The sequence below is a fragment of the Alligator sinensis genome, unplaced genomic scaffold, assembly GCF_000455745.1.
Source record: "Alligator sinensis unplaced genomic scaffold, ASM45574v1 scaffold587_1, whole genome shotgun sequence".
In the NCBI taxonomy this organism is placed as follows: domain Eukaryota; kingdom Metazoa; phylum Chordata; order Crocodylia; family Alligatoridae; genus Alligator; species Alligator sinensis.
The window spans coordinates 127483-148467 of NW_005843366.1; the positions used below are offsets into that span (position 1 = coordinate 127483).

General features: G+C 41.4%; 1 protein-coding gene across 2 annotated transcripts in view; it reads left to right on the forward strand.

The window, feature by feature from the left end:
* EIF2AK3 (eukaryotic translation initiation factor 2 alpha kinase 3) overlaps window positions 1-20985 on the forward strand; it is a 52403-nt gene that overhangs the window by 6551 nt on the left and 24867 nt on the right. For both annotated transcript variants that reach the window (XM_025194997.1, XM_006038489.3), the window contains exons 2-4: window positions 1206-1335; window positions 16921-17115; window positions 18979-19109. In XM_025194997.1, coding sequence (XP_025050782.1) covers window positions 1206-1335; window positions 16921-17115; window positions 18979-19109 — 456 coding nt within the window. The remainder of the gene's footprint in view (window positions 1-1205; window positions 1336-16920; window positions 17116-18978; window positions 19110-20985) is intronic.

Here is a 20985-nt window from a genome sequence, read left to right on the forward strand (position 1 = left end):
AGGAGGAGGCAGCAGCGGAGGGAGTCTATATGGACGGCCCCAAAGGGAGAGCGAGGGGCTGCAAGCCACCTGCAGCTCAGTCCCATGCCTGGGCCCAGGATCATGTTCACTGCCCTGCTGTACTCCCTCCCTAATGTGGGGGCCTCAATCTGCGCACCCCCACCCCCCGACAGACCTACCAGCAGGAGGCTGCTGTCCACGCTGCCAGGCTGCATTCCAGTAAATCAGTAAGGCTATGCGAAGCTTCAGTAACTGCTTTTCGATTTGGAGGAGATTCGGCCACTGAATCTCCAAATCTGAATTGAATTGGGAGACCCATCAATCTCTCTGAATCCATTTTGGAGATATGGCCATAAACTGTACAGGCAGGCACTGCAGTGCCAGCAAGAGCAACTGGATGAGCCCCAGCTCTCCTTTCTCTCCCCTCCCCCCGAGTGAGGCAGGCAGGCAGCCAGCCCCAGGAGAAGCTGTGGGGGCTAGGGGGAATGTTTGGGAGCTGGGGGATTGAACCAGGAGCTAGGGGGAAGCCCCTGTTAGTTTCCCTAGTTCCCAATCATCCCCCACGGCTGCCGGCTCAAGACATGGCTCATCCAGTTGCCCCATTGCTGGGGTAAGGCAGGCAGTACTAGCAGCCCTGGGGGAATGATTGGGGAACTGGGAGATTTAAATTGCGGGGGAAACCCCCAATCACTTCCCCAGAGCTGCTAGCCCTGTCTGCCTCGACCCAGCTTGGGGAGCAGCCGACTCAAGCCAGGACTTGTCTGGCTGCTCCCGCTGGCACTGCCTGCCTGTATAGTCTATGACTGAATAAGATTCAGTGCTGAATATCTTCGGATTCAGCCGAATCGAATCGGGACAGTGATTTGAATCACTGTCCCGCCGAATCTAAAACAAATACTTTCCGCTTCACACAGGCCTATAAATTGGCTATTGAATTGGTATCAGCTGATATGGCTGGTTAATAATTGGCCATTTGTATCGGCCAAGAAAGTCCTTATCGGTGCACTCCTGTAGCTACAAAATGTAATCTTCTACCTTATGGTGGGCTAAGTGGAACTTTCTGAATTACAGGATTCAACCAGGATTTATTTGCTAAAAAAGATGTGATTTGCAGTCAGAAAAAAATATTTTTAATACCTATTTACTGGAGAAAATAAATTGGTTCAGCTACTTTGTTTGACTCTGAATGTTTCTGTGGTTTGCAGATCATTAGTAATTATCAGTACTTTGGATGGGCGAGTTGCTGCACTGGATCCGGAAAATAGTGGCAAAAAGCAATGGGACTTGGATGTGGGATCTGGCTCACTTGTATCATCCAGCCTTAGTAAGCCAGAGGTAAGACTCTTTTTTTTTTTTAAATTATTTTTTTTTATTTTTACCTGTCCTTTCTTCTTTGCCTACACTAGACTTCTCTTCCACACCCCCCAAAATTGCCTACCATTTTGTATCTTAAATGCAACTTCAGTATTGTAGTAACAATGAGAGTTTAAGAGGTAGGGAAGGAATCTAATATTGACAGAGGTTTTAAGATGCACTTATCTGCCTTTATAGCTCTAATACATCAGAGTTGTAAGGGGAGTGTGCAGTTTGTTTAATGGGAACAAGCTATTGCTTATGTATTGTTTGAAGAGGCCCAAGGATCTCTTCTGATTTTACTGTCTTACTGTTAAACTGCAAATAGACATTGCATTTTTTCTAGGAGAAAGTGTTTTATCCCACAGCCATCCAGACATGTAAGACTATGATCCTACTTTTTATCCTGTACTCTTTGACTGGACTTAATTTCCTTTCACTTTTTTTTTTCTGGAACATTGCAGCGTGCACCTGTAAAGTTATGGGTCATTCCGTAACAATCTGGCCAGCCATTTAATGTTAGAAGAGCATCAATGAAGCTTGGAAAGGCTACGTGTATGCGATGATGCTGGTCTTGTTTTGATCTGGGTCAAAACCTGGGACCATCAGGGCTGGGTCAAATGTAATGTCTATTTACAGCCTTAAGTATTTTTTTTTTTCTGTTGTAAGGAATTGTCATCTTTTCCTGTTAAGAGAAGCAAAAAGAAGCCCTTTCTTGCTTTTGAAGATCCATAGTCCCTTTTTTTTTTTTTTTTTTTTTTTGTACTTTTGCTATGTATTCTATTTATATAAGCAGGTCTTCTTACTAACAGTGTAGTGGTTTCCAAACAGTTTGGATAATGCACTGATGTTGACCCTCAAATCTTTTGCTGGTAATCATGAACTTTACTGAAACATGCCATATGAAGGCATGGGTAATCTGTAGGTGACAGTTTGGAAACCACTGAAGTAATGTATTGAAGCCATGCATGGAAATAGTCTGTATAAAAGGACGCTTGGAAGGTTGTATTTCTCCTTGTTCACACTTTCTTTAGCCATCACAAACTGAATAAACTTAGACTGTAAATTTGAAGCTTTCTAATCTTCCAAGGAGTGACTATTCTGGAATAGTATTTTATTAAAAGTAGTAGAGGAAAAACACCCTAACTGAAATGGAGCTTAATAAGCTTATGAATAGGATTATATGATGTAGCTACTTAATATAGCAGGGGAATTCAGCTTGATGACCCAAGAGTTTCCTTCCAGTCCTATGTGTTGAGCTAGATAACTAATGACATTTTGGCATTACAAGAACCAAAGAATGAACATCGAATAAAACGGTGAAAGATGTTGGTTGGTTGGTTTTTTTTAACTAATATGGGTTTGTTGTTCTCTAAGCAATTTTAAATAGTCAACACTTTTTAACAACAGTTTTCCTTTTAAGACTTGTATCTTTTTTTTTGTCTAGTTCAGGTATGAGATCTAGCGATTATATAGTCTCTTTGACTCCAAGTCAGTTTGCAAAATAAAGAAAAACATGAGGTGTGAGGTGCAAAACAAGAGGACCCTATTAAATGGCAAAAGGGGATGTAGATCTAATATTTTAAAGTTTTTCTTGGAATAGGAAGTGGAAGGAGCAAGGAAACTTGAGAGAGAGGTAGTCATCCATTTTATATTTGAGGTCGTCCCATTTTAATTGAGATGCTTTGTTGCTCTCTCCATTTTTTTTGTACTGAGTGCCCTGTGAATATGTGAGTTGATTTCTCCTGTCAGGCCAAATGTAGATTACTTCTAATTAAATTGCTGACCTTTGAAATCAAGGTACTAATAATCATCTCTTGAATTTTATTGTTTAGCATGGACTGCTGCTGTCCTGTCTTTATTTTCTTCTTTTGCACTTCTGTAACTTCTTTGTAAAACTTCAATTCCTGACAGAATAAGAAGTGTAAACTCAGCTTTTTAAAGAGATGTATTTAACCCATCTTGAAGTAAGGCATTTTGGTACCTCCTAAGTATCTGGTCCGTAAGCCTTGAAGCTGACTTAATTTTCATTGTCTATTTTGTTGCCTTTCCAATATTGACATGACATCAGCAATTCAAACAGCACCAGGCTAGCAAGTGCAAGACAAGATGATGATAAATGCCAGGGTGTTACTGTTTAATTCCCTCTAAGTTAGAAATTAACTTCATATGCCATGGGACACTTCAGTCAATTGAATATAAATTATTCTTGTGCTTACTTGCCAGACAATTAATTTGTCATCTCCCTGTTGCTACAATTGTCAGCGACTATACACAACTGCAATAGAGAACACGCTTCCTCTCAATGTCAGTAATGTCAACAAGTATTGAACAGACACACATCTCAGTTTGTGTCTAAATAAATAAAGTCCTCCAGTCTCCTTAAAGCTCTGGTGCAAGTATTTTTATAAATGAAGTTTCCAGAGTTTAAATGCAATATATGCAAAATCTATCAAAATAAAACAAAACAGAATTCTATTGGGGAGTTAGGGCTGAATGCTCCAAGCAGTCTAGCTCTTGTAGAAAGATGTATATTGTCTTCAACTGCTTCCAGCCAATCATGTTGAATCCTGAAGCTTCAGGAATAAATCCGGACCCCTTGAAATGATCTCTAGTAAAACTTTATGCTGACTTAATGAGGTCACAGTCTTTTGTTCCTAAAAAGTTGCTTTCTTTTGCTTTCTTGTCTTTGAAGCTGTTCTTAAATACTTGCTGCAAACCTTTGAAAGGGTCATTCTTTGTTGTCTTCAATGCTTCAGTTGAGGCTTCTTTGAAAAATGACTTTAGTATAAAGTATCACCTTCTAGGTAATGCAGTGTGTGTGTACAGGCCAGAGGCTAGCAGTCTACAACCATGAGCTAGATCTGGCCATTTGCAGCACAAACCCCCTTTGCCATGTATTTCTCTCCTGGATGGTGCCAGTGATCTCTAAAGCACCCCATCCCTTCATACTTTGTGCCTTCCTGCAGCAGCCTCCATCTGCCTTCACCAGGATCATTAAAAGCCATTCTTGTCTATGGTGCAACATTCTTTGTTCTAGTTCTTTTCTTGTTTTCTTTTGGGGAATCAGATGGGCACCAGAGTCTTGACAACTGGGAATCGGTTAAGTCATTTTAACAATTAGTCAAAGACCATTCCACAAGCTTTGTGGAAGGCCAGGTTAATTTTTTTTGAGGAAAGTGAAGTCTAAGCCTTGTCAACAGGGAAGGGCTTTTTCTAGGGCCACCTAAAAGCAGCTTTCCTGCATCCATATATTTCGGGGTGAGCGGACAGTAGTTGCAATTTTAACACTAGATGCTTCTGGTTGTCTGAATGTACTTGGTGAAGCAGTTAAGCTCTCTGTGCTGGATTGCATATCTGGGGGCTGAAAAACAATTCAGGCTTCATTATAATGACCCAGGGTAACTTGTGCAAGGTGGCTATTTTTTTGGTGCATGTCTCTTCCCAGAAAAAGAGAAACCAACTGAAACTTTTTGTTTTGTTCTTGATAGAGACTCCTCCTACTGTTTTATGAGAGCCTGACCTACCACTCGGAGTCACCAGAACACCCTATTAGCCTGAATAACAATGATTTGTTTTCTTGTTCACTGTCAGTTTCCATTTCATTTTTTTCCTCAGTTGCGCACATACTTAAATCTCTGTTTACAGTGTCCAGCAAAAGGCTATGGGATACTTTTTGCTTTGAAAAACAGAGTACTCCAGGGTACTGTCAGTCATGTTTTGTTTGAGAGCCAGATTATGGTAACTTTTATGTACAGAAATTGCTGAATGTTGTGCACACAATTTAACCTGCATGTCTCCTCCTCCCCCTCCCCCCCCCGGTTTTGATTCTCAGAAATTATTGAGAAGAACAGAGTAGACTGATTTCAACCAAGAGCACAAAGAGCCTACCAAGAAGTAAACTGTCTCTGAAATGTATTGCTCCCACTGGGCTTGGGTTTGACTTCTGTTTATCTTTTTACTTTTATCAAAGAAGCAAAATGATACATGTGAGTGACTCTTTAGGATTACACTTTTTTTTAATGTACATATGTGCATCTGAAAGCCTTTGAGAGGAAAGAAATCTGCCATATATACAGGCAGCTTCTACTTGGCAAGGTACAAAAGCTGCCTACACCTTGGAAGTTTATTACAAGGGCAAATGCTATGGTCTTGAGACCCATTTTAGACCTACTGGATGCTAGAAGTTGGTTCCCTGGGTGCCATATAGAATATATGTATCTGAAGATAGACCACTTCTTTCCCAGGAACTGGAGAGTAGAGCTGAAAAAGATTTCAAGTTGAACAAATGGCCTAAAATAATTTTAGTGTAGTATTTTTATATTGCATCAACTTTTGTATTTTTGGTTTTTAAAAAAATATTTTATAGATTTAAAATGTTAGGTAGATTAACTTTTTTTTGTATGCAATTTACTTTGGTGCATAAATCTTTTTGGGTGGTGAGTTACACATTCAGTGCTAATTGTTAATTGATGCCCAAGTTGTTGGAATGGATATTTTTTTTCCTTTTTTAAAAACGTTGTAATGTACAAACTTGTATGAAATTATTCAACTAGTGAGGATTCGTATTAATGTAGAGGATTTTGTGTATTAAAATGTTTCTTAATTTGGCTTGATCTTTGGCTAATTTTGTTCAGTTCTGAGGTTCCACTTTTTATAAGGTGGGGGAAAATAATACCTTTTAATGTACTTCTATTGTAGGGAGTAGAATAATTGCTTTACAACCTTGGAGAATTGAAATATGGGCTACTGTACTGCAGAAGTTAATTTTTTTTTGTTATATACCTCTGCTTGGATCTCATAGGCATCAAGAATAAATAACTTAAAAGATGGGAAATCATTCAGTCACTTTTAGTTTAATGGCTACATATTAGGATTTTTTGTTTGTTTTTAAAGGCAGATTGCTTCCTGTACCTGCATGCTTTCTTACTGATGTTTAACAGTTTGGTTAGTAGTGATTGAGATCTGATGGCATTTGTTTCATTGGCGTGTCTGGAAGCAGGAGTGGGTAGATCTTTACTAGTGCATACAGCCTAATCCCAGAAATGACACTTTGGACACTTAGACCCTTTGCTCTTTCAAAGGGTAGTGAAATATGGGGGGTGGGCAGGGATGGGACTATTGACAACTTTGTCTGCACAATATTTAATTCTTACCTTTTGGGACATATTTTGTCAGCTGGCTCCTTTAGTCACTTTTGTAACTTATTCCTATTAAAAAATAGTTTTTACAGTGGAGTGTCTCCTGTTTTACTAACATTCAACACTACCTCCCCCTCCTTTATTTTATCACATCATTCTATAGTGCCTTCAAACTTCACATTGCCTACCATGTCCTTTTCTTCAGTTTGTATGTTAAATACGTGCCCAAGTTTATGGGTATGAACCTTGCCTAAGTTTTTCATCACCGTCCCATTTAAAAAAAAACAAAAACACTTTTCAAATAAGAGCATGTTTGTAATCATAGCTGCTAGTGCTCAGACATAGAACGCTAGCTTTTTGTATAAGTTTAAGTGTGATAGCTATGGGCCCTCCTTAGTGAGGAGGTTCAAAAATAGTCTGGCCAAGAAGAAGAAACAGCAACTCAGCAGCCTTTCTTGCCACATACAATCAGTCTGCAAGGCCAACATTTCACTGCTTTGCTATTTGATTTCATTTCCATTACATACACATTTCTGAGACAACACAGGAACTCTTAAAGAGTTCTGTTTTTATGCTGCCTGTCTTACTATTTTTTTTTTCACTAGCCTCCAACAAAATAAAAATCTCTGGGTGAACAGAATTGGGTCACATTATTCTTTTCTTGGTTATGAAAGCATATGGGTAGTCAGATATTCTGGGACTTCTGTGTTGGGGGACATTTCATTCTACCCTATAAACTCCATTCTGCATTTTTCCTTCCTGTAATTCTGCCCTGTCCTTCCTATTTCCCATCTCTTTCCCCCTGGAAATAGCTGCGCCTCACCTCCTGACATCATCCCCCCAATTCCCACCTTGCTGTCTATAATAGGGTCTCCTATAATAATAGAAGATTATTGAGTGTACCCCATTTACAAGCTTGTCTGTTGTCAAGTGGGTAAAGACTCATGATGTTTATAATAACCTGGAGCATTGAGCACAGAGGTGGTTAGCCATGTTAATCTGGTGAGGCAGAAGGTATGACAGAGTGATACCTTGGAGACCAGCCAAACAGACTAGTTAGTCTCTAAGGTGCCACTCTGTAGCATCTGTAACAATGAATGTCATTAGGAGAATATATCAGTCCAGATGGCATCTGTATGTGGTGATATCCCAGCTTGTGCTAAGATTTTGACTTGTAAATGAAAGCAGAATGAAACTGGAAATAAGAGAAAAATTGATGCTTGGGAAATTATGCCTAATGGGTAGATAAAGTGAGCTGGGCTGTTCTGTTTTATCCTTCATTTTGATATTCTTTAACATAAAGACTGGGGATAAAGTCCTGCCATTATGAAGACTAGTGGTCTGAAAGAAATGAGTCTTACCACCATGGTTGCTGCCTCATGGAATTAGGGACCCTGAAATCCAGCATGACACTGCTGGGCTGAAATCATCTGGACTGTGACAGATCCTCTGACAAGATGGCACCAGTAAGGCAACCAGCGGACATCACCATCACACACGGCTTTCTCCTCTCTTGTTTGGCCTTTTCCTTTGCTTTTTCCTTTCCCCTGCTCACTGTCCCAAATTCCTGGCCCCTCCTAAGAGCCTTGTGCACTAGATATGGCCCATGGTCTGTATTTGTCACCCCTGATCTAAAGGGGGAAACAATCCTTTATTCCTATCCCAAAAAGAAAAATTATCATCTAGATTCATAGATGCTAGGGTCGGAAGGGACCTCAATAGATCATCGAGTCCGACCCCCTGCATAGGCAGGAAAGAGGGCTAGGGTCCTGACCCCAGCTAGATGACTATCTAACCTCCTCTTGAAGACCCCCAGGGTAGTGGAGAGCACCACCTCCCTTGGGAGCCCGTTCCAGACCTTGGCCACTCGAACTGTGAAGAAGTTCTTCCTAATGTCCAGTCTAAATCTGCTCTCTGCTAGCTTGTGGCCATTATTTCTTGTAACCCCCGGGGGCGCCTTGGTGAATAAAACCTCACCAATTCCCTTCTGTGCCCCCGTGATGAACTTATAGGCAGCCACAAGGTCGCCTCTCGACCTTCTCTTGCGGAAAAACACTTGTAAACAGTTTTCCATGTCAGACTCTCTACTGTGAAAGAGAATAAGTAGTATTGTTAAAATAAAAACCTTACTTAACATTTCACAACCCCAGTTTTTTAATAGTTTCACATCATTTTCTGTATTTGTTAAAATTATTTTTCACTGGAGATTTTATCAGTAACACCAGACAGTGGTTTTATAACTTCCAGTGTAAACTGTAGGCATTTCTCATTACAATGGCAAGGGATCCATATTGCAGAGCATGCTTCTGAAATGGAAAGGGGGTTTTTCTGAGCAATGCAGGCTGCATAACAGCATCTATGCCACTGTTCCTACATGAGTGGTGTGTAGTGCCTCCTTCCTGCTGTGTGCTTCTTGTACAGCTGAACGGCTGATGCAAAGCCTGCCTGAGGAGATCTAAGCATGCTTATTCAGGAACAAACTAGGTTTTCTCTTTCTTCAGGTGGCAGTTGTCTTTCTGAAAAGTGCATGAAATCTACCAGGTAATGGGGGTAAAAAGAATTACTAGCTTTAAGACAGAGCTTGATAAATGTAGTAGATTATAGAAGACTTAATCTAGAAGTTTCTTTTGTTAGGGCATGTCCTTAAACCATCTCTAATGTGACCTTGTAAAAAATACGTAAGTGAAACTGGGAGATGCGAAGAGTGGCTTACTGAGCATAACTACTGCACAAGAGCCGCATAGTCTTATAGTTCTCTTGGTCTGAGCAGTTTGCAATGCCATCTTTTCCCTAGGAGATGCATTCTTCAGCTCCGAAGATGAATTCCCAGGTCTCATGGCACATCCCTTCCTCAAGCTCCAACTTCATCAGTCCTTGGGGTTTTCAGTGATCTAAGACAGTTGAAAGCTAACAGATATACCAACTTTGTAAGGTGCCCTAAATGTTACTCTTTCCTACAAGAAAATAACAGACCCAGACAAAATAATAAATTCCTGTGCACATTTCCCTGTCTCAGTTCCTGGCCACTCTTAATTGTAGGTCAAGTCCTCCAAAGGTCCAGTCTATAGTGCTGGAGCAGCTGGTCCTGGGATGCATGTGGCTCAAGTCCACAGACACGTTCCAAGCCTGCGAGGCTGCCGGCGTGGCCTGTGCAGTCCTCGTGCCCACTCAAGCGCAGTGGAATGATAATTGTACAAAAGTACAGCTAGGAAGGTTCTCAGCACCTTATCTAGTCCTTTCCTATCTTTGAGGCAGGATCATTCTTATCTGAGCTATCCTATACAAGTGCTTTTCGAACCTGTTTCTAAAACGACACAAACGTTCCTCTTGCACACACAGACATATTGCCAAAAAAAAGAAAGCACCATAACCTGCCACAAGGCAAAGCAGGGGGATGAGGGCTATCAGTGTCCCACTGTTGAAGGGCTGTTAAAATGCACTCATGAGATCTGAGGAAGAAGGACATTTCTTCCTGTTCTCTGCAGGTGTTCTCCCTCTTCCTTATGGCTGCCCTTCAGATATCTGAATATTGCTGTCATGTCGGCTCTTAATTGTCTTTTCGACAAGCTGATCTTGAGACTCAGGACTCAATAGTAGGCACAAAAGAGATGAGCTCAGAATAGTTTTACTGACATTTCTGGGCTATGGACTCATATGGACAAGATAAGATGTGCTTGAACCCCCTCCCTACCCTAGTAACAGTGTCTCTGAATTATGGACTCTCAGCCACTTTCCTTCCTCAGCCAGTCCTGCTGGTAAACAGCAGCTTCCTGTGGTGACAGCAGCAAGCTTTGGACATCTGAGGTCCATCCCTGAATTTCACCCAGCTTGTGTTGGCATACTTGATACCTGCTTTCTACAAAAAATACAATCATCAAATACAATCTTGCCTAGTGCAGGGGGCTGGACCTGATGATCTTGCAGGATGCGTCCAGCCCTTACTGTCTATAAATCTATGAGCATGGGAATTACATTTGTATAAATGGCTTGTGGCAGCCTCAGTCCTTCAGATTTTTTGACGGGTGTTCACTTGCCTCCCTTCTTTTAATGAATTGGCAGCTTTCCCTCTGTGCCCATCTCAACCTGTCGTGGAATTTGTGTTGTGCCCTCCTTCCCATTGAGGTGTCTAGACAGCGAATTCCCTAGTAACATATGCCATTTCTGATCTTTAGGTTTGCTCTCTGTTAAGGCTGCTACAAATTGCATTACCTCACCAGCCTGCTTGGTGATTGTGCAAATACTAATCCTGATTGGTTGCTTGGGGTGGTCCTGCCAGCCAATGTAAGAACTTCAAGTTAAAAACTCTTGATAAGCAAAAGACTAATTTCTTATGTAGAGATCTGTCGTTAGCAGGGTGCATGGTTTTAAAGTGAAAACAAGTCACTTAAAACTGGTGTGCCATATTGCTGACCAGTGAAGCTGAACAAATAGCAATTTACATTGACAAGATCAGAGGAATGTGTAAGTGCATCGTGGTAACCTACATTTTCTGTGCCAAGAGATTTGCAGCTGACTGCCTGGGTGACTCACTCCTTGGATTAGGAGATGAGGTAATGCTTTTGAGATATCGGGTGATGTCATTCCTCTACCTGAGTTGCATGCCGATGCTGCTTTCTGTTGCTCTCAAGGAAAAGTCCCTTCTGCTTCTGCAGATGCACTAAAGAACAATTCAGATCCCTCTGTTATGACTTCCTGTACTGACTCTCTAAATGTTTAGTGTCTTGCCAGATACAATGGTTTAAACATCTTCTTTGTCTATATGTAAAATGTTTATGCCACTTTTAAACTCGGGCTATTTTAAATTGGGAGAGAAGTTAAAAAGGCACTCCAATGTCAAAGTAGCTCCAGAACATTTAAGTGTAGGTATACTCTACAGAGAAATGTAATGTGTTCACAGATAGAACTGCGTTGAACTGGTGGTGTGATGAAGTCAATTTTAGTTTGGTCTCTGAGTTTGATGGAAACCACAGTACAGAAGCTAGTTTAGTGCTTTTTCTGTTGAATAACTGATTAAAAATCAGAACTTGCACCAAATGAGCATCTGTTGTTCAGTCTTATTCCTGCTCAGTAATATAAAGGTGCATATGGGTCTATGGTGAGCACATACACCAGTGGTCACCAGCTGGTCAGTTGCGATCGACTGGTCTATCCCTGCCCTGCACAGATCTGGGAGCACGTGCCCTTCATGCCCTCCTGGGGCACATGCAGTGGTGGGAGCTGCCACCCCTTCCCTGCACCCTCTGGATGAGCCGCTTGTGGCTCCATCCCATGCCCCACCTCTGCTGTGCAGTGTCTGCTCCAGCCCCACTCCCTCCTGCCCACCCTTTCTCCTTCCCCCCCCACCCCTTTCCCTCATACTTACCTACTGGGTGGGTGTGCACACGTGCATGTGCGCTCAACCCCCCCCGCCCTGATAATTTTTTCTCCCTCTGCCTATGGGCATGTGTCCCCCCCACAATCTGTGCTGGGGGCGCAAAGCCCAGTCCACAGCAGTAGCCACCTCCATCCCGCACACAGATGGGGGGGGGGGCACATGCACCCTCGGCCTCTGCTGGGGTGCGTGCAGCAGCGGGAGCCCCCTTGTGCACCTGGACAAGTTGCCAGGGCTCCAACCCTCCCACTACCCAGCTGGGCCGGGGCCCCACTCACCCCTGCCCTGCCCTACTCCCCCCCCCACCATGGGGGCCTCTGTCTGCCCCCCATTGCCCCTTCCCTCCCCCACAGACTGACCTGCTGGGTGGTGGGAGCAATAGATCCTAGGTTGCCCTTTACTTCAAAAAGTGATCTTCACCTGAAAAGGGTTGGAGACCACTAATATGTCCATTCAGTGGGACCACTTATATGGGTAAGCGCATAAGTAATGAGGGACCATAAATGATGGTGTCATAGTTTGGCCCACTGAATGAGTTTCCAAGCACTAGCTGTCCATGTCTCTATATTCCTATTCCTGTTCTTTATCAGAATCCTGACACTTGTATGTTTGGGGAGAAAAATTATTTAAACGCCTTGCTGTGGCTGGCGTAAAGTGGTTTTAACACCCCCAGCAGTACTCTTCAGTGGTTTGACTGACACTAATGTCTGGAAATAGTCAAGTGACAATGGACGTCTGGATTTGCTTGTTTTTAGCTCTCAGCTTTTCGTTATCAGACTAAAATGTTGTATTCCTCATAAAAATATATATTAAATGTTAATGAAAAGATTAAAATATTAGAAAATCTGACTCGTAGCCTTAACTTGTTGGTTTTGTTTGATAATCTGAATGCTAACGAATTATACAAATTCCATCACATTTACCACATTAGCACCTAAAAGTGTAGGTTCTATTATATAATCTTTCATTTTTAGGAAGATGCCTTGGAAAACCTTCCAGTCTATATTTCAAAAGAGCAGCCTTCCTTAATGACTTTAAATAGAAACAGCAGTTAGTTTCTTTTTCCATTTGCTCACCTTTTTGTTAGATACCTGTAAGTATAACATGTTGAGTTTTTGTTTTATTCGTATTACTTGCATATATTTGCAGTAAACCAATATTTCCCATGCACCACACTCTCTCATACCCGAAATGGTGTTACATATTTTGTCTCTCTTGTCTTAAGCTGCTAGATTTTAGAGGAAGGATCCTTATTCTGCCTTGTAAAGTACTTCACACGAGTAGGTCTACATTTTGATTATCCTTTAAACTGTTTTAATAAGTAACTGGTTTACTCAGAAAGGAGTTGGCCAAACTAAGCATCTGGTTTTGGGTGAGGTTTTGCTTTTTTACTTGCTTTCTTAACTGGAACAGCTTTAACCATTTAGAGGATATGAGATTCCTGCAGAGTAACCTATTTTGGTATACCCAGACCCGGAGATGGGATACTTGTGTAGGGCTTGCTTTTGTCAGTGAGGCCTCTTAATTGCTAAGCTTTTCATGCCTGTGGGAAACGTACATGAATTTCACTGTCACTAAACGTAAATTTGAAAAGTGGACTGAGGTGAAAATGAAATCAGTCATTAAAGACACACTAAGAAAATATAAAATTCTGACTGGCACCATGCTGTTTTGTTTTTACTCTGGGTAAGACTACTTTTTTGTTGCTCAATTTTATTTTATTCATGCATTTAATTTGAATGAGGCTTCATTTACTTTAGATAACTTTATTATGCAGATTTAATTGCTGTATAGTTTTCCAGCATGCTCCCCAAGATTAAATGACGGTAGTATCAGTAGGTGTTGGCTGAGATTGTCTAGTTTAGGCACTGTTATAGATGTCATTTTGTCTAGTGGTGAGACAAGGGAGGTAGGTTCAAGAATCTGTCATTGATTCTGTCACTGTTACTGCTTCATAGCTTTGGACAAATCAGTGAAGATTGACCTGTAAAAGATTTTATCTAATTGGAAAGCAGAGCACATGTGTTTTCCTTTTGGTTCTGTTGAAGCTCCCTGGTGGATTTCCTGCATGCTTGCTATGGCCTCTGAAGGGCATTGAATCCTAAGCAAAGACTTTCATTATGCAAAACCTTGATCTGTTATTGAAATTAAATAGGAGTTCAAAACTTTATCTTCTATAAGCAATCTGAGTAAAAAAAAGTTCCCCTTCTTAGTTGCTCAACTTTTGTCATTAGAGTTTTAACACGAAGTAATTTCACTGGTTGACCAGTCATCGTGAAGCATCAGTACACAAGAAGAGGGTGCTTAACCCCCAGTCTGTGGGCCAGATCTAGCCTGCAGAGCCATGGTATCTGGCCTATAGGGCTCCCCACAAGTCTAAAAATTTGGCGGTGGTGGAGTGGTAGTATAATTTGCCACTCCCCCTGCCAAATGTACGGGCCCATGGGGAGCCCTGCAGGGCAGATAGTGTGACCCTGCACACAGGGTGGAGTGGCATCAGGCAAGAGGATCCGGGTATGTGGGGTCCGATCTGGGCAACACCAAGTGAGATCCAGGTACACAGGTCCTGGTCTGGGCGATGCAAGGCATGATCCAGGTAGCACGATGCGTGATCCAGGCAGGTGGGGCCCAATTGGGTGCAGACCCCATAGATCTGGCGTACGAACTGGCCCTCTACCACTCATCCAGTCAGTTGGGCCAAAAAGTTGAGCACCACTGCACCAGAGCACTTTGGTGTTAACGTAGATTTCCTGAGCTTCCGTTCTGAGACTGAATCTACAAAATAAAATGTAAAAAAGGATACAAGTAACAACACATATAGGTGTTTGATTCTTCCTTTCTCCATTTCATCACTCTTCTTCCTGGTTCTTCTTAATGTCTTGGGGTTGTTGGTTGTAGCCGTGTTGGTCTAAGGACATAGACAGGGTTCTTTGGGTAGAGGTGATATCTTTGATTAGACCAACTGCATCATTGGAAAAAATGTTCTTTGCAAGCTTTCGGGCACAAACACCCCTCTTCAGGCATAGGTAGAGTCTGAGCACACCATTCACCAGCAGACTGTCTCTCTGCCTTAAAAAGGGCGTTTGTGCCCAAAAGCTTTAAAAGAACAATTTTTCCATCGATTTAGTTGGTCTAATAAAAGATAACACCTCTACCCAAAGAACCTTGTCTGCCTCTTAATGTCTTATGCTTTTCCATGACTCATGTAGATGGATTCGGAGACCTACAAAGTGCTAGACCTGTGCTTATTTCTAACATGTTTATATTTTAATCATGCAAAAAGCAGTTTCAGATGTTTTCAGCAATTAGAATCAGAAAAATGAGGGTTGGAAGGGAGCTCAGGAGGTCATCTGGTTCAAGCCCCTGCTCAAGGCAGGACCAGCCCAAACTAGATCATCCCAGCCAAAGCTTTGTCGAGCCGGGCTTTAAAAACCTCCAAAGATGAAGATTCCTCCACCTCTTTGGGTAACCAGCTCCTGTGCTTCACCACCCTCCTAGTGAGAAGGTTTTTCCTAATATCCAACCTAAACTTCCCTTGCTGCAGTTTGATGCCATTGCTGCTTGTTCTGTCGACAGTTCTGTAACTTGTACTGAAAACTCCTCCAGTCTTGTGTATGCCTTTCAGTTCCTGACACACATCCTTATTTTGGAGTCTAACTGGGAAGAATGGATATTTTATTTTTGGTCATTAATATACATGAAAGTAGCTGTTTTCTTTGCACTTAGCACCTCGTAGTATTTGATTTTAATGAGCTTATGTTGTTGAGCATTGTTAAAATAGACAAAGCTCTGCCATATTAAGCCACATCCTGAAGAGTTCAGCATTTGCAGATCACAGTTACCAGCTACCCTTTACAGAGCAGAGCTGTGGCAGCCTCACAATATTAGTTACGGTCTATCATTTTCATAATGAGTCTGTTAATGAGTCCCTAAGTACACTTTAATAATGACTCATACTTCCGAACTAGAATCTCCACAAAAATGTGAATGTAATGGTACCTGAATTCTTCACTCCTGCGAGGATTGTTTTGTTCTGCTGTGTATTTTAATGCCTCTCCCCACACCCATGTATATACTTTGCTTTAGCTGAACAGTATCTTTTCTGGTTTTTTTGTTCTTTTGTGAAGTGAGTTATGGAGGAAGTGTTAGATCTAAACATAAGTCAGAAACGAGATGTGAAGTCTGAATTTAATGCTCTTTAATCCAAGCATTGCTGTGACTGGTATGTGGGTTAAGGTACTGTATGCATACATTCAGTAAATAGAGAGCGTTTCACAAAATGCCTCAGATTTCCCTTGTACAGGGTTGGAAAGAACAGTTGGTCTAGTGGGTAGCAGCAAATGGGCTCTGAAAAGAGCAGGGGGCAAAGGCACTGAGTTACCTGGAAAATAGTGTAACCGTTTTGAAAGCATCACAAAACTGGAGGATTGAATCCATATGTAGGTGTTCACCCTTCTGTGGAAGCATGCTGCTGTTTCCTTTTATCATCACACTGGACACAGACTAGATGAGTGCTAGTCTATGAAGCCTTTAAACATTAGGTTTCAAAAACTTAACGTCCCTTAAAGGGTCCCAGATCTTGCGGGTTTATGTCCCATCATAGGAAAGTCAGGCACCCTCCCTGTACTTCAGCTGCTGCCACTGCTTCCTTTGCTGCCAATTATCTCGTGCCCCTACTGCAGCTACTACAACAGATTCCCCTCTGAAGTGCCAAGCAGTTGCAGCTGAAGTAGCGGGGTGCAAGAGAATTGGGGGTGAGCTAAGCAGCAAAAGCTGAAGTCTCGCTGTGGGGAGGCACAAGAGTAGCTGAGGTAGGGGATGGCGATTGCTGATTGCCACCGTGGCCTGCAGATGCCTCCCTAAGACCCCTTTGTACTACACACATTGGGGAATGCTGCTATAAAGCCTGGACCAAGACATGGAACTGTATGTTTCACCTCACTTTTAGGAATTAAACATTGCAATGTTTCTGGCTTTCTCTTGGTGTTGCATGTGTGCTTTGTTGGGAGATGCGTTTAAAAGTAGCTAACCTTCCATTTTATTCAATACTTGTAGGTGTTTGGGAATAAGATGATCATTCCTTCCTTGGATGGGGACCTTTTCCAGTGGGATCGTGATCGAGAGAGCATGGAAGCAGTTCCTTTCACAGTTGAATCTCTTCTTGAGTCATCCTACAAATTTGGAGAGGATGTTGTTTTAGTTGGGGGGAAATCCTTAACAACATATGGGCTGAGCTCCTATTCAGGGAAGGTAAAAGCTTGATGCCAGAGAATGTGTTGTGTTTCCATATGTGCATTTTAAGAACTATTTTTTCAAATAGCATTCTTTTTATTAAGAATTTTTTATACTCTGAGATTTTAATTCTAGTGTAGAACTGTAGCATGTAAAGACCTTCCAGTTCATTGATCAACAAATCTGACAAAGGCTGGATTTAGAATAAGGTTCACCTTGATAATATGAACAAAGTGTAAATGGTACATGGATTTTTGTTTTCTATCATGTAATCTAAAAACCTGATAAATGAGACCACTCTGAAAAGCAAAACAGTGATGTACCATATGCAAATATCTGTCTAGACCTGTGCTTATTTCTAGCATGTTTTTCACTTGTACTTTTATTTTAAAACTAACACAAGGTTGAAAGTTTTAAATGTTTTTTTAAATCAAAAAGTAGCATTTTAAAAAATCAGAGAAAATTGCCCACATTGTTGACGCTTTTATTTTTGTACAACTGTGTCTTTGTCTTTCTACTTTTTTAAGCAGTTCTTTCAACAAGATTTGATACATTTTTATTGAAATTTTGTTTTTGTGAAAAACACTTTTGGTGAATGAAAATATTGACACACATTCCAAAAGTACAGGATGGAAAAACTGAATGTAGGATTGCAAAGAAGTAACACTACAGAATATATATATATTTTTTTTTGCTTTCAGCAGAAAAATCCTGCAGAATTTTATTCTACAGAACTAGTTCTTCCCTTTTTTCCAGCAGCCTTAATTTATCCAGCCAGGTGCTTTATAGTAACAGGTTTAACACAGAACATTTTTCAGGAATGACATATAAAAAGGTACTAAAGATAATGACATTGCCTAAGGTTCCAGCAACAGTGGGGTGCATGAGATCACTTGAAATCTCTGTTTGACAGTAGGGACATGTTAAGGACAGATGAACGATCTTGGCTTCTGCTTGGATTTCTTGTCAACATTGATAGCAGCCCACCCTTTCTTTGTCACAGAATTTCAGTGATATTTTCCAGGCTGATATTGAAGAAGGGATGAAGGCTTCCTAAAAGCTTTTTAAATTTTTTTTTCTGCTTACCTTCCCAGTTAAAGTCACGCTCTTGAAAGAGCTGCTTCTGTGGAATTGGGAATGCTATAGTCAACTAATGCACTGCTGTTGTGGGGCAAACGAAGATATTCTTTCCTGTTGGTAGCTGTTCTCCAGGATAATTTAGTTAGTATTGAGTCAGTTTGTGAGAGGGTTTGCAAGACTTTCTTGCAACTCAGGATATGAAGGCAGAAGGTAGGGCAGGGTGGCTCAGAGAGGCATGTGCTTTCACAGGAATGAACCGTTCGTAGCATTTGATGAAGTAGGTTGTTGCTTATGAAACCTCATGCCTCTCTGGAGCAGTTGGTCTCTAATGTACCACCCTATATTACCTTCTGCCTGACTTCAGATTAACATAGTTAACCTCTTCTTTGTTCAGGATATGATGGGAAAAGTGGAGAAGTACTAAACATAATGAAGTTGTGATTTCTGTGAATTGCCACACAGAAGGACAGACAGTAGTGGTCTTAAAATCTTTCAAAGTTGACTAGTAACATTTGGCTGCTCCAAACTACAGAGCCTTTCTGAAAATTACAGTACTCTGAGCACTCATGATCTGTAGTTCAGGCCTTGTTAACATCTCTTGGGTTATGCATCCAAGAATGAAGATCCCTAAAACCTCTAGTTCCTTTTTCAGTCTTAGCCCAAGCCTCTAAATCATTCCACTGTTGAAGTACTAACATTTTTGGAGAAGTGCTAACTTACAAAGTCCGTGTTCTTTTTATATGGTATGCATTCACGTTAGAGTCTTTCAGGTATATGTGCGTTTCTTATCTTGTCCCTTAGGTGAAGTACATATGTTCGTCTGTGGGCTGTCGCCGCTGGGATGAAGATGAGACGGACCAAGAAGATACTCTTCTTCTGCATCGAACACAGAAAACAGTCCGTGCTGTTGGGCCACGTAGCGGCAATGAGAAGTATGTAAAAGTACAATTTCTGGTGTCTTAGCACTGTTTTGCAATAGGGTGGCAGTAATGATCAGAGGGAGGAAAAGGTAAAGCCACATCTTACATTCTGAGATGTTTGAGGGTTTGACTTTGTTTTACCCTTATTGAATTGAGAATTCTGCTGGATTTTAGCTTCTCAAGCACAACGACCTGTCAGACTTTGCCATTTGGACTGTGTAACTTCTGTGCTCTGTGTTGCTTTGCAAAAGTTTCTTTAGCTTCAGTTTCTCTCAGTTTGAAATGAGTTGGTAGGACAGGATTTCCCTGTATATTTAATATATCGCTTCTACATTATGTCGCAAGGAGTTCTCCAATTCTGCTGCATTAGCGCTACAGTCCTTCCAGCTGTCAAATGTATTTTCCAAGCAGCAGATCAGAATGTGTGTTTACACTGAAGCATGTTGCTGTTGGTTTATTTCTGTTATTTATTACCAGTGTTCATATCTTACCTCTTTTCTTTAGTTACCACTTTGAATATATATACTCAGTGTTTGCATCTTTCACTTTAAGTGTAATGTCTTTAAACTGAAAACACGTAATTCTTTTAGTGTATTCTTGTATGACCCATTCTCAAATCCCTTTATTTTTGTTGCTCATTTCTGAACCCTACTACAGCTTCACTTCTCTTCTTACAAAGCTTTTTATAAAACATCTATAAGCACCTATTCCATAAATTTAAAATTAAAATTACAAAGTACAATATAAAAGGCTAGTTATTTCTCATAAGAAATGGTAAATATCCCCCAGCTAGTTAGTTTAAAGTGCAGTCCCTTCTACATACCCCAAATTCTTAGTGGTTGGCACAGGTACTCTGCAATGTGCTCAGAAGTTTTACAAACCCAGGGTTGGTCTAAATCTCCCAGTCTGATCAATTCAGAAGTTCCATCATTCTGCGTGGGAATCTGGTTTGCTGTGGCTTCTCTGAGATTGGTAGTGGCAAGGAAAGACATCGTAACAAAAAGTTAGAGATTATTTTCCTGGTAATATTGCAGCTCTGGTGTGATGATTATGAGAGCTTTCAGGTTAGCTAAGGAAAGACCAGCTTATAGGAGAAGAAAGGTAAAAGTAGCGCATATATATAAAAAAAAAAAGTGCTGGTCCTTGACTCCTGGTAAGTTGACAGAATGGTCTTAGGAATCTTTGGACAACCAGATGTATTGTTACTCATGAATATATACTTTCCCCCCTTTGTCATTCAAAACAAACCTGCTGCCCACATATTAGTGTCTGCTGTGTATATCCTGATGGACATAGCATAGTCTCTATAACATAAATATTAAAAAATACTTCTGTCTATTTATAAATATAGTTCTCAGTATTTCTGACTTTGTACAATATAGTAGATCTCTGGTATCCAGTAGAGCTGTATGAAGCTTCGGTCGCTGATTCAGTTCGGAGTAGATTTGGCCTGATTTTGGCAGCCGAATCTTCGAATCAGAATTGAATCAGCAGACCCATTAATCTCTCCGAACCTAATCAGAAGCCTCCAGTTCAATATGGAGACATTCGACAGTTCGGTCATAGACACAGCTTTTTATGTTTTTTCTTTGTACCTCGAGGTAACAGGCATGGCTCTAAGATGGTGTGCATGCTCAGTACTTCTGAGTCCGCTGCCAAGCGTCCAGGGGACCCCACCTGGCTCAGCAACTGGTGCCTCCTGAGTCTGGGAAGGCACCCGGGGTCCCACCACAGCCAAATGCCAAGCTGGGGGGGTGGGATGCAGGGGACGTCCCCCGCATGCTTGGCAGCAGACACCCTCCCCCCCCCGGTAGGATGCTCCATCCACCCCACCATCTCAGTGTTCACGAGCCGTGCCTGGTACCTCGAGGTATGTAGAAAAAACATA